This window comes from Engraulis encrasicolus, chromosome 24, assembly GCF_034702125.1.
Source record: "Engraulis encrasicolus isolate BLACKSEA-1 chromosome 24, IST_EnEncr_1.0, whole genome shotgun sequence".
NCBI lineage: Eukaryota > Metazoa > Chordata > Actinopteri > Clupeiformes > Engraulidae > Engraulis > Engraulis encrasicolus.
Window position 1 is genome coordinate 37,075,991 of NC_085880.1, and position 11,998 is coordinate 37,087,988.

Genomic DNA, 11,998 nt, shown 5'->3' on the forward strand with positions numbered 1-11,998 from the left:
GTGGAAAGAGACAAAGTGTGATGGAGGGCAGTGGTTTGATGAGACAGATGGGTGTTTGATTACTTAAAGAGGGCTAACAGAGTAGCGGAGGCTTTGGGTCAATTAAGGTCATGATGCCTGGACACAGATTGGCTAAGTGGGGGAAGCTCAGAGCCAGACAGGCCAGATAAGGGGAGGAAGAGGGAGCAGTGTTAAAGTGATGAGCAGGCTGCTAACATAGGAGATGAATCGTGATGGGGTGTGCTTACTGTGGTGGAGTGAGTGAGGGGACAGGTGAGAGAGTTGGAGGCAGACATGGGTGTGGGAGAGAGAGAGAGAGAGAGAGAGAGAGAGAGAGAGAGAGAGAGAGAGATAAATAGAGAGGAGAGGGAGAGAGAGAGAGAGAGAGAGAGAGAGAGAGAGAGAGAGAGAGAGAGAGAGAGAGCAAGCGAGCAATGAGAGGGATGAAAACAAATCAAAAAGCTTAAAGTTTGAGAGAGAGAGAGAGAGAGAGAGAGAGAGAGAGAGAGAGAGAGGAGAGGAGAGAGAGAGAGAGTGTGGAGAGAGAGAGAGAGAGAGAGAGAGAGAGAGAGAGAGAGAGAGAGGTAAAGAAATGTAAAGATAGCAAGAATTTGAAGAAGGAGAGGGATGATGCCTGGGCACAGATTGCATAAGTGGGGGAAGCGTAGACCCAGACAGCACAGGCCAGATAAGGACAGTAAGACCTCCGCACAGACAGACAAGACATACATGTATATGCACACACACGAACACGCACGCGCGCACGCACGCACGCACGCACGCACACACACACGCACACACACGCACACACACGCACACACACGCACACACACGAACACACGAACACACGAACACACACGAACACACACGAACACACACGAACACACACACACACACACACACACACACACACACACACACACACACACACACACACACACACACACACACACACACACACACACACACACACACACACAGATGGAAGAGGGATGGTGGGTGATTAGAATAAGGGGGGAAGCTTAGCCCCAGACAGGGCAGGGCAGAGCAGATAAGGAGAGGAAGAGAGAGCAGTGTTAGGGGCCTCCGTACATCGGTTCCGACAGCACTGCGGAGCACTCTCACTTCTGACACAATTCCGACCTCCACAAACCCAATTTCACACGAACACACACAGCATGGATAGTCAATGGGCGGCTACTACGACAAAATAGAACTCGTCTCTAATCGCTAGCAGACATCCGCGACTGTCCGCGGACATCGGCGCCGGTGTGTGGGGTTATATTGACAACAATGGAATGGAACTTTGTCGGAGCTGATGAGAGCAGTGTTACAGTGATGAGCCGTTAACATAGGAGATGAATTGGGACGGGGGAAGGAGGAGGAGGGGAAGGGAAAGGGGGTAATTGTGATGGGGGGTGTGGGTGAGTGTGTGTGTGTGTGTGTGTGGGGGGGGGGGTGATCATGATGGGATGCGCTGATTGTGGTGGAGTAACATGAGAGGGGAGAGAGAGAGAGAGAGAGAGAGAGAGAGAGAGAGAGAGAGAGAGAGAGAGAGAGAGAGAGAGAGAGAGAGAGAGAGAGAGAGGAGAGAGAAAGAGAAAGAAATGTAAAGAAAGCAAGAATTTAAGAAGGAGAGAGAAAGACAAACTAAATAACAAGGAGACAGATAGACGGACAAAGACGAGAAACAAGACTTGTGCAGCCTCAGCAAAAAAAAAAAATGCAACATTTGGAGCGACAACAGGACGAGTATTTGTTAGTGTTCTCATTCACGCTCACCTCAAAAGACCTCATTTTTTCACTACAACATATACTAGGTCTGTAACAATATAGTATCGAACTGAGAATTTGCGATATTGATTGATGTGATACTGTATTGTGATGCAGGAAGGCAGTATCGAGACACGCCCTATCAAAGATTTGTTACCCGTCAATCCAGAGAACAACCACATGACATGTTGTGATATGTGAAGTGTCCATAATTTTACTCTATGATGTTGACAAATATGAAAAAGGCCAATTCATTCATTTAAAAAGATACAGTTTAAAAAGCATAGGTTGTATCGATCCGTAGGTCAAAAATCGTGATACAACCAAATCGTGAGTTGAGTGTATCGTTACAGCTCTAACATATACTGTGCTGTCCCTCTTGGGAACCGGAACAGAGTACCATTAATCATGACAGTAGAGACGCCAGGAGTGTCCCCAAGACAACGAGGTGATCGTTTTGTTCTCCAAGTGCGCTAGCTAGCTTCCCTTTTTTGTTACCCGTATTTTATTATTTTTTTCCCTTGATTCCATGCCTACCAGCAAATCATCACATGGATCTATACATTCTGACAACTTCACAACGGGTATAATCTACCCAGCCTCTATTTTTACCTTAAGACAGTGACAAGCACAAAGCTCCATTGAGATGATCTTGGTCTTATGCACTTTCATTGTATAGTCTCAACAGGGGGGGGCGTTGAGAAGGAGGCCTTCATAGGTCTTCAGGAGGTCTTCATTGAGTTACATTGTTGTCAATGCAATACGGAATACGGAACCCATTTTTGTTTACTTGCAATATGGATCAATCTGGTCCCGAAACGATCGTACCCCCCCTTTAACTTTGACTGTCCTTTGTTACGGTTCAGTTAAAATGTTCAATGTAAAATGTGTTTTTTGGAGCATTTTCAGTCTGGCTGGCTTAGTATTGATTTCATGAGTGGCAGAAGCTGATGTCCTGATTTGACCCCTCCAAAGCAAGCTGAATTAAGTGTGTGTGTGTGTGTGTGTGTGTGTGTGTGTGTGTGTGTGTGTGTGTGTGTGTGTGTGTGTGTGTGTGTGTGTGTGTGTGTGTGTGCCTTACCCTCTCCAAGGCTCTGTCCTCTGTTCAGGTGTGTGTGTGTGTGTGTGTGTGTGTGTGTGTGTGTGTGTGTGTGTGTGTGCCTTACCCTCTCCAAGGCTCTGTCCTCTGTTGAGGTCCTTCTTGACTTTGCGCTTGGCTCTCTTCCCGCGGCCCTTCCTGGCCCCCGCTCCCGTCTCCGCCAGCACGCCACGCCACAGCTCATCAGCCGTCACTGGAAACACAACACACACACACTGGTTAACTCACTACACACACACTGGTTAACTCACTACACACACACGGACACACACACACAGGTTATAACACTACACACACGGACGGACGGACACACACACACACACACACACACACACACACACACACACACACACACACACACACACACACACACACACACACACACACACACACACACACACACACACACACACACACACAGCTTACCAGCAGTCACTGGGGACACAACACTCACTGGTTAACTCACTACACACACACACACACACACACACACACACACACACACACACACACACACACACACACACACACACACACACACTAGAGGATGACATTTTTCAGGAATTCCTGTGGGTCCCGCGGGTCCTGCGGGATTCCCCCGGGATGGGAGTCAAAATTTTAGAGATAAAGGGGAGTGGGCAGGAGCGGGAATAAAGATGAATGGGAGCGGGCAGGAGTGGGAATAAAAATGAATGAGAGCGGGAATGCTCGCTTATTTTTTCATTATAAAAGCCTATGAAATGGGAGTGGGATTGATTTTGAGTGGGAGTGGGCAGGATTGGGAAACATTCTTTTCAGGAGTGGACGGGATGGGATTTGTTTCTTTTACTCCAGTCCGGGATGGGATTTTTTTTCTGGGACCGGGATGGGACGGGAGTGAAAATCCACTCCTGTGTCATGCTCTAACACACACACACACACACGTTATAACACTACACACACACACACACACACACACACACACACACACACACACACACACACACACACACACACACACACACACACACACACACACACACACACACACACTTTGATTATTTTATTTGGGAGGACCAATAATTATTGAGAAACAATACAGCGCCCCAAACAATATTAAAGTAGCAATAATGTGTCTTCTACATAAATGCAAAAGTTATACTGGCCTGAAGCCTATTTCAGGGATACAAGTGGCATCTCCTCCCACACACACACACACACACACACACACACACACACACACACACACACACACACACACACACACACACACACACACACACACACACACACACACACACACACACACACACACACACACACACACACACACACACACACACACAGCTTACCAGCCACTCAGAGGTTGCGCTAGACTTTTTCACAGTCCGTCATTTTGACGGACAGGGTCGAAAAAAATCCGTCATCGCCCATTTTTAAAATTCGTCACCTCCTTTCTCAATGTGGGGGGTCGCGACCCCGCACTAGGAACAACACGTGCGGCCAATTGAGAGTAAAGCGCTGTGAACATCCCCTTTCACTCGACATTCATTCTCCAACTTTGAGGATAGTTCTAGAGTCCATTTTGCTGTCCACTTTCTCTCTCTGCCCCTCTCATTGCACTGTTTAAAAAGCTGCAGATATATCTCACTGACGCGCGTCTGATTCAGTGTTCAAGCGCTATGGTCACCACAAGCACTTTTTTAAAAGACGCGTGCAGGGCTTTATCCAACAGCTGTCAGTCACTCTTTTTGCTCCGATTAATGCACCGATTGTAATACAAAGGCGCAGTGTTAAATAATATTCGCGTTGGGCTTCACATGCACGATGGAAAGGAAAGCCGTCTTGCAGAAAGGTTTAGCCCAGGCAGGCGACAAAGGCACTGAAGCCTACAACAGGAAGACGATCAGATTTCGCAAAACTTTGTTGAAAAAAGCCAGCGACGGTAAAGGCAGCCACTCTATAGCCCATGTAGCCCCATCGGCTGGCTCTGGGTGCGCGGTAGTTGTCTGAAGTTGTCTGAAATAGCCTAAATAAAAATAATAATGGGTGGACCAGCTATCGAAATGAGAGAAGGATAGCCGTTACTGGCAACGTTTGCCAGCGTTACCTGATAATATTTTGGCTCTTGAATAGCCGTCGTTTTTATTATTTAGTTTATGAAGCCGTTTTAAACCAGCGTTGCCTTTGAGTGGTTCTGGCTAGCAAACATGCTATTCGCATATTTGTTTGTTTCTAGCGAGGAGTTATGAAACGAAGGACGATAGATGAGGGAGGGAGAATTGGCAGAAAACCAGATAGTCGGTAAATGTAGGCCTAGTAGGCCTAGGTCTACAAATAGTTCTAAATCTTAAATTAATCGAAGTCACACGTGGATGGTGGCAACGTCTTCTTTATTTTAATTCATTATTTGGAGAACGCGCAGAGGCGCGCGCTCTGCTGCAGCCAGCCGCACAGCCCAGCTGCTGCGCATGGTAGACTATGAGAAGCAGGGAGAGAGGGAGAGAGGCGGACGATAGTAGCAAGAAATTATCTGCGCTGATGATAACTATGCCTAATTGAAATGCATATTTGCTCTACTCGATAGAGGTGTAGGCCTACTTAAACTTGTAATTTATTTATCATCACCCTGAATATTGATCCGTCAAAATGACGGACAGGCTTCAGATTTTTCCGTCATCCTTCAAAAAAATCCGTCAATGACGGACATTTGTCGGTTAACGCGACCTCTGCACTGGGGACACAACACACACACACTGGTTACCTCACTACACACACACATGGACACACACACACACACACACACACACACACACACACACACACACACACACACACACACACACACACACACACACACACACACACACACACACACAGCCGCCACAGCTCATCCGCCGTCACTGGAAACACAACACACACACACTGGTTATAACACTACACACGCACGCACGCACACAGTCACTGGGGACACAACACACACACTGGTTAAATCACTACACACACACACACACACGCTCAAACACACAAACACACTGTCGAGGCAGGACAATGCAGTCACTGGCAACACAGCACACTGGTTAACTCACTACACACACACACACACACACACACACACACACACACACACACACACACACACACACACACACACACACACACACACACACACACACACACACACACTTCAAAAACACAAACCTTCTCCAAAGTCAGCATCATATAAAAAAAGACAGCCCTGGATGTTCTAAATGCATCTGAATGCACAATGAAAAGGACAAAAATGCAACTAGGACCTGCATATCTCAGTGTCTATGTGATCCCTTTGAATGACCTCTTAAAAGCTATGGTTTTGTTTTTAGGAACACCCTTGCACTAATTTAGTGTGCGTGTGCATGTGCATGTGCGTGTGCGTGCCCGTGCCCGTGCCCGTGCGCGTGCGTGTGTGTGTGTGCGGCGCGCGTGTGTCCGTCTTTAATGCCCTGCCTTCCTGTGTTATATTACTGTATCCTTCTCCTCTATTCAGTGCTGTGTCAGGAGGAGAGAAGACGATGTATGTGTGTGTCTTTAAAGCAGTGTTGCATCGGGAGGAGAGGAGACTGTGTGTGTGTGTGTGTGTCGTGTGTGTGTGTGTGTGTGTGTGCGTGTGCGTATGTGTATGTGTGTGTCTGTGTGTGTGTGTGAGACGGTGTTTGTGTGTGTCTTTAATGCAGTGTTGTGTCGGGAGGAGAGGAGAGGAGACGCGAGGTGCGGTCTGATGGCCGATGTGTGCGCTGAGCTTTTAATTAGGGCACCGCGGAGTCCGACTGGGAAGGGCCTCTCCTCTCCTAATGAAGCATCACGGCCAAGGTGACAAGAAAGCGGTGCACAGGGCCGTAATGACACCTGGCAGCAGGGCTTGACACTGGCACCTGCCAACCGGCCAAATGCTGGTAAAATTTGCCTGAGGCTGGTAACAATTTCTGTGTCACTAGCCAATTTGGCAGGTAGAACCAAGCTTATTCTATGGTATGACATATCAAATAGTGTATATTCTGCGCTTTGCCCCTCGTGTATCAATTGTTTACATTTAAGTTCGAGATAAAGCTCAGTTACTCAGTTTCTATTTGTTTGTTTTATTTCCATGTAGAAACCCATGCACTCATCTTCTTGCTTTAAGCACCTCATTTTCTCAGGTTAGATATACAGCGTCATGATAAAAAAAAATTGTGGCTAGTAGAATAGCTGGATGGCTAGTGACTTGGGAAAACAACTAGCCACAGTGGCCGGCAAGCGAAAACGTTAATGTCAAGCCCTGCCTGGCAGCACTGTCACACACACACACACACACACACACACACACACACACACACACACACACACACACACACACACACACACACACACACACACACACACACACACACACACACACACACACACACACACACACACACACACTCACTCACTCACTCACTCACTCACTCACTCACTCACTCACTCACTCACTCACTCACTCACTCACTCACTCACTCACTCACTCACTCACTCACTCACTCACTCACTCACTCACTCACTTACACACTCACTTACACACTCACTTACACACTCACACACACACACACACACACAACCAATGGATGCATACATGTGAATTTGCACACGTGTGAGATGCAGACAAGAATGAAGTAATCTCTCTCTCTCTCACACACAGCACTGTTTCCTGGCTCTGAGTGCATGACAAGCCATGAATCAGGGATATTTATGTAAGCCAAGAGCTGCATGAAGTGTTCAATTCCACCTTTTAGGCATGTAATGAATGGATGGTGCAACGCAGAGCATTCTGGCAGATTCCTTTCTGGACAGTAACTCATTTCTTGATTTCGCGTCCTACAGTTTCCTGGCCCGTAGTAAGAAACTCCTTTTAGACGCAGGCTTTAGATCACACCTGTAGATTGAGTAATGCATTTCCTCTCCATAACGGTTCACATAAGGCAACAGCACTACGTAGCGGTTCGACTGAGGTCATCGCATGTGTTGACTTATGGGCCAAGAACACTGAGGGAACGTTTGGCTAGCTTAGGGCTCCAGTCCGGACTTAGTGAAGCCAGAGACGTTATATCAATAGATATTAATATATACAATCATTGGCCTCAACGTCAAGCGGGAGAAAGAAGCAGCGCAATGCACTGCAGTATTAAATTAAACTCAGGGCCATATGGTAAGACTGATTAAGCTCTTTTGGCATACATCTTATTAATACATATGTGCTGTGGCTATTAGTTTATACAGAGCTGGGGGCGTTTGATAAAAGAGACTGTCTATAGCATTCTTTTAAAAGTGGCTGAAAATTCCGCAGTGCCACAATGCAACATGGTCCACCTGTTTGAAATATGAAGAGGCCGGGCTGAGGATGGGCAGCATTTGTTACGTCGGTGACTGCAGTTTAAAGTTTCGGAGCTAAAAAACAAAGCAGACTAAATTAAAGTGATCTTTCAAACACTCCCTAATGCCTCCGTTGATTGCTTTAAATAGATGCTATCCGTGTAGGCATCGTGACACTAGCATTAGTCCAGGGCAATTTCTTTGGATGTAGGCTGAGCCGACATCATTTTGCAAAGTCAATATTGAAGAAGCCTTATGCAAGTCAGATGACAGACAGGAAAAAACAAGTTTGACATCAGCAGTGTTATGGACATTCATCTGCTTGTGGCGAATTACCCGCATATCCGCAAATGACCTTGCATTTGTTCATCTGCTTTTCCACACCCACTCAGGCCAGGCAGCACAGCCAGTCACAATCATGTGTAACATTATTATAACTATTTATTACAAACAGAGTGCAATTTGTCTGTGTGTCTGTGGTTCTGATATCTCTACTTCTTATACATGATTTCATTCTCGGTGTAATGTAACAACATTGATATTGCTTAAAATCTGTAAAGCATCACTACCCTCTGTTTATTTATTTATTTTGACAAAACACACCCTGATTACAAGACCTGTGAACTGACTACAGACTGGCCAATCTTCCGTCTCAACTCCACATTGAAAAACAGCTTGGAAAAAAAGAGTAACTTAAGCTTACCTAATCATTTGTGTTAATGCATAATGAAGCATCGCAAGCTCCAATTATCTGCATGACGTATGCAAGTACATATGGAACCGCCACAGAGATATAGTTCCCTCTCATTGTATATCATCTATGCACCTCAGACCAGTAAACTATCCAGCCCTATATGTGATCAACTTCCAGAGTGGTAACAAACATCTTCTTGTACAGGAAGATGATTCAAATTTCGCCCACTCAATGCAAAGGAGTGAGCTGAAGTTCAGTCTCCTAAAGCTGGGCTTATACTGTGCCACTTTTGCCCCGATTGTGCCCCGATTTGGCACTCGCACGACTTTTTGAGAGTCGGGCCGATTTCTTGCTCAATCGCAGGTTAATCGTGAGTCTCGCATCGTGCAGTGTACATGGGGTAACGACAAGCGATTTCGCCACACGATTGTATATAACATATAAAAATATGTAATTATTTGGACTACACTACAGAAGTTGCATGTCTGACCAGCAGTCACTTCAGCCGCGGTGCAGCGTTAGGGCTGGCTGTGCCTAGGTTCACGTCAAATGCGCAAAGCGCGAGTTGTAGTCTCTAACACAGTTTTGCACAAAAACTAAAATAACCTTTCCTGCGTGCCAAAAATGAGTGGTCTTCTAAATCTAAACCTTTAAAATTCACTTCCATCATATTCACTTCCATCACACACACACACACACACACACACACACACACACACACACACACACACACACACACACACACACACACACACACACACAGCTGCTGTTGTACTTGATAGACCTTTTTAATATTTATTTTTCTTCAAAATGCTACTATTACTACTAATCGTCAGAACGCTATAAAGGACTCTTTAGGAAAAGCACAAAAAAAAAACAAAAAAAACCACAACAACAATGACCTCTTAATGTATGTTCTCTACAAGTCTTCTGTTGTCCAGTCTTGCACTTTAAATGTCTGTATGAGCACTGTCTATGTCCATACTGTCTTAAGTCCATGTATAAGTACTGTCTATGTCTATACTGTCTATGTCCTTACCTAGATTAGTCTATGTCTGTATGGGAAAGCAAGAAATGTAATTTCAAATTCTTTGTATGACCAGTGCATGTAAAGAAATTGACAATAAAACCGACTTGACTTGACTTGACTTGACTTGACTTGACTTGACTTGACGTGACTTGACTTGACTTGACTTGATGTGAAATCCGGAGCACATGCCCAACAGGATGAGGATTTAGCTTGGCTCCCTCCATTTACTCCCATTTGAAATTTTGAGAGCTACAGCCCCATGGATCGGAAGTAGAAGGGCGTGACTTAGGTGCCCCATACTACAACAAGGGGGACAAAAAGCAACTGGAAAGCACATCATCTAGGTGAGAACATTGTGCAGCTTTTGTGCAACATAGGGTGTTGTGAACAATGAGGTAGTAAAGTCAAGTCAAGTTAGAGAAGGCAGACTTACATTTGTTGAAGAAGCTCCCATGCCTGGTCTGCTGCCATGCCACTGCAGAAGGTGCTGCGCATGTCCAGTGTAAAGGGCTTGGCCTGGTGGTCAGCTGGGAAAGCTGCACAGTGCCGCCAATCACTCTCAGAGATGGTGACCCTGTCATGAAAAATAATGTACATACAATCAGGGCTTTTTTCCCCGTCACCAGAAAAAAATGGTTTGTAGACGTTAATCTGACAAGCCAAGCACACACACATTCACTAAAAGGTAAAAGTGGCAAGCAAGTTGTTTTTTCTACCAGCTAAACTTAAATTTCACCAGCATTTGGCCGGCTGGCTGGTGTCAATTTATTTTAGAGCAACACAATTGCTGCAGCAGCATCATATAGAGATGCATTTTTAAGACCGAGGAGTGAACGACCGATGCATCTCTCTCTCTCTCTCTCTCTCTCTCTCTCTCTCTCTCTCTCTCATGATGGAAACCAAGAAGATTAACTGAACTGAAGTGTCTAATGTAGATTCATTTCAGAATCATTATGCATCAAAAGGGGCATGTCAGGCTTATTTCCTCCGATGTCTGAGTGACGATGAGTGAAAAACGACAGGACCCTAAGTTACATGAGTTGAGTAGAGAGGGCAACATGCTCATATCGCTATGCAGATCTCAATCAGAAGGGTTTTTGCCACGCGATACAGGATACTGCGGGTAATGACAGCAATGCTGAGTAACGTTAGCTAATGATACATTTTCTGACAGACATCGTCTCCGTTACTTATGCACAGAACGTACTTGTGGCTGAATATGTAGGCTATTATTCGCAGAATTAGCCAGCTCTATGTATTTTATGACCTACGCTTATGACAGAGAATGACATGTTATTAGCAGTGGCTAAAGCATCGTGACATCTCAAGGTGTTTCTCTCTTTAAACAGTCTCAGACATAACCCTTTTCACATATTATTCAAATAGCAGAGATGACAATCAAGTAGAAAATGTCACATATAAAACAGAAACTCTAAAAGTACTACATTAATACCTCCAAATGATGCACGGAGGGCACAGCACACACGAATGGCCGCCGCCATCTTTGAACTGTACGGGTCCTCAAGGCAATCACAAGTAGTCTAGTGAAGTGCCTGTTTGAAAATACGTGCTGGGATGAACACACAGATCTACTAGCCTACTATTGGTGCATAGTATGGGTGCATCCCAATATGCGACCTTGCCTCCTCCACTTGCGCTTGTCTCCTCGCCCCGCCTCCTGGCCCCTCCTCCGTGGAGAAAACGATACAGTTTCCCAGCTGTCAGCCTCGCCACAACAACTTTTGAGGGACTGTTTTTCATTCACCATCCCAATTGCAAATGAGAAAAAGACTTTACAATTGAGCTTTTGCAAGATATTGAAATATAATGCTGTTGTCAGTGATGTCATCATGACGAGAAGCGAGTGGAGGAGGCAAGTGGAGGAGGCAAGGTCACATATTGGGATGCACCCTATGTCTATGTGGATTAAAAAAAAGACATAGGCCTATAACAGTTCTGGAAACGAAGTTTATATATGTAAAATCAAATTAGGCTTTTTCGTGGATTCAGGCCTATAATTGGAAACAAATCTTTAAAATTCTACAATCAAAAAGCAAAA

General features: G+C 45.4%; 1 protein-coding gene across 1 annotated transcript in view; it reads right to left on the reverse strand.

The window, feature by feature from the left end:
* The window catches only part of mrps5 (mitochondrial ribosomal protein S5), a 63,907-nt gene extending 52,438 nt beyond the window's left edge, over window positions 1-11,469 (reverse strand). Inside the window, exons 1-3 of the mRNA XM_063191680.1 lie at window positions 11,393-11,469; window positions 10,373-10,513; window positions 2,940-3,065 (exon numbers count right to left, since the gene is read on the reverse strand). Of these exons, the coding sequence (XP_063047750.1) occupies window positions 2,940-3,065; window positions 10,373-10,513; window positions 11,393-11,441 (316 nt within the window). The 5' untranslated portion in view covers window positions 11,442-11,469. The remainder of the gene's footprint in view (window positions 1-2,939; window positions 3,066-10,372; window positions 10,514-11,392) is intronic.
* Window positions 11,470-11,998: the final 529 nt, after the last annotated feature.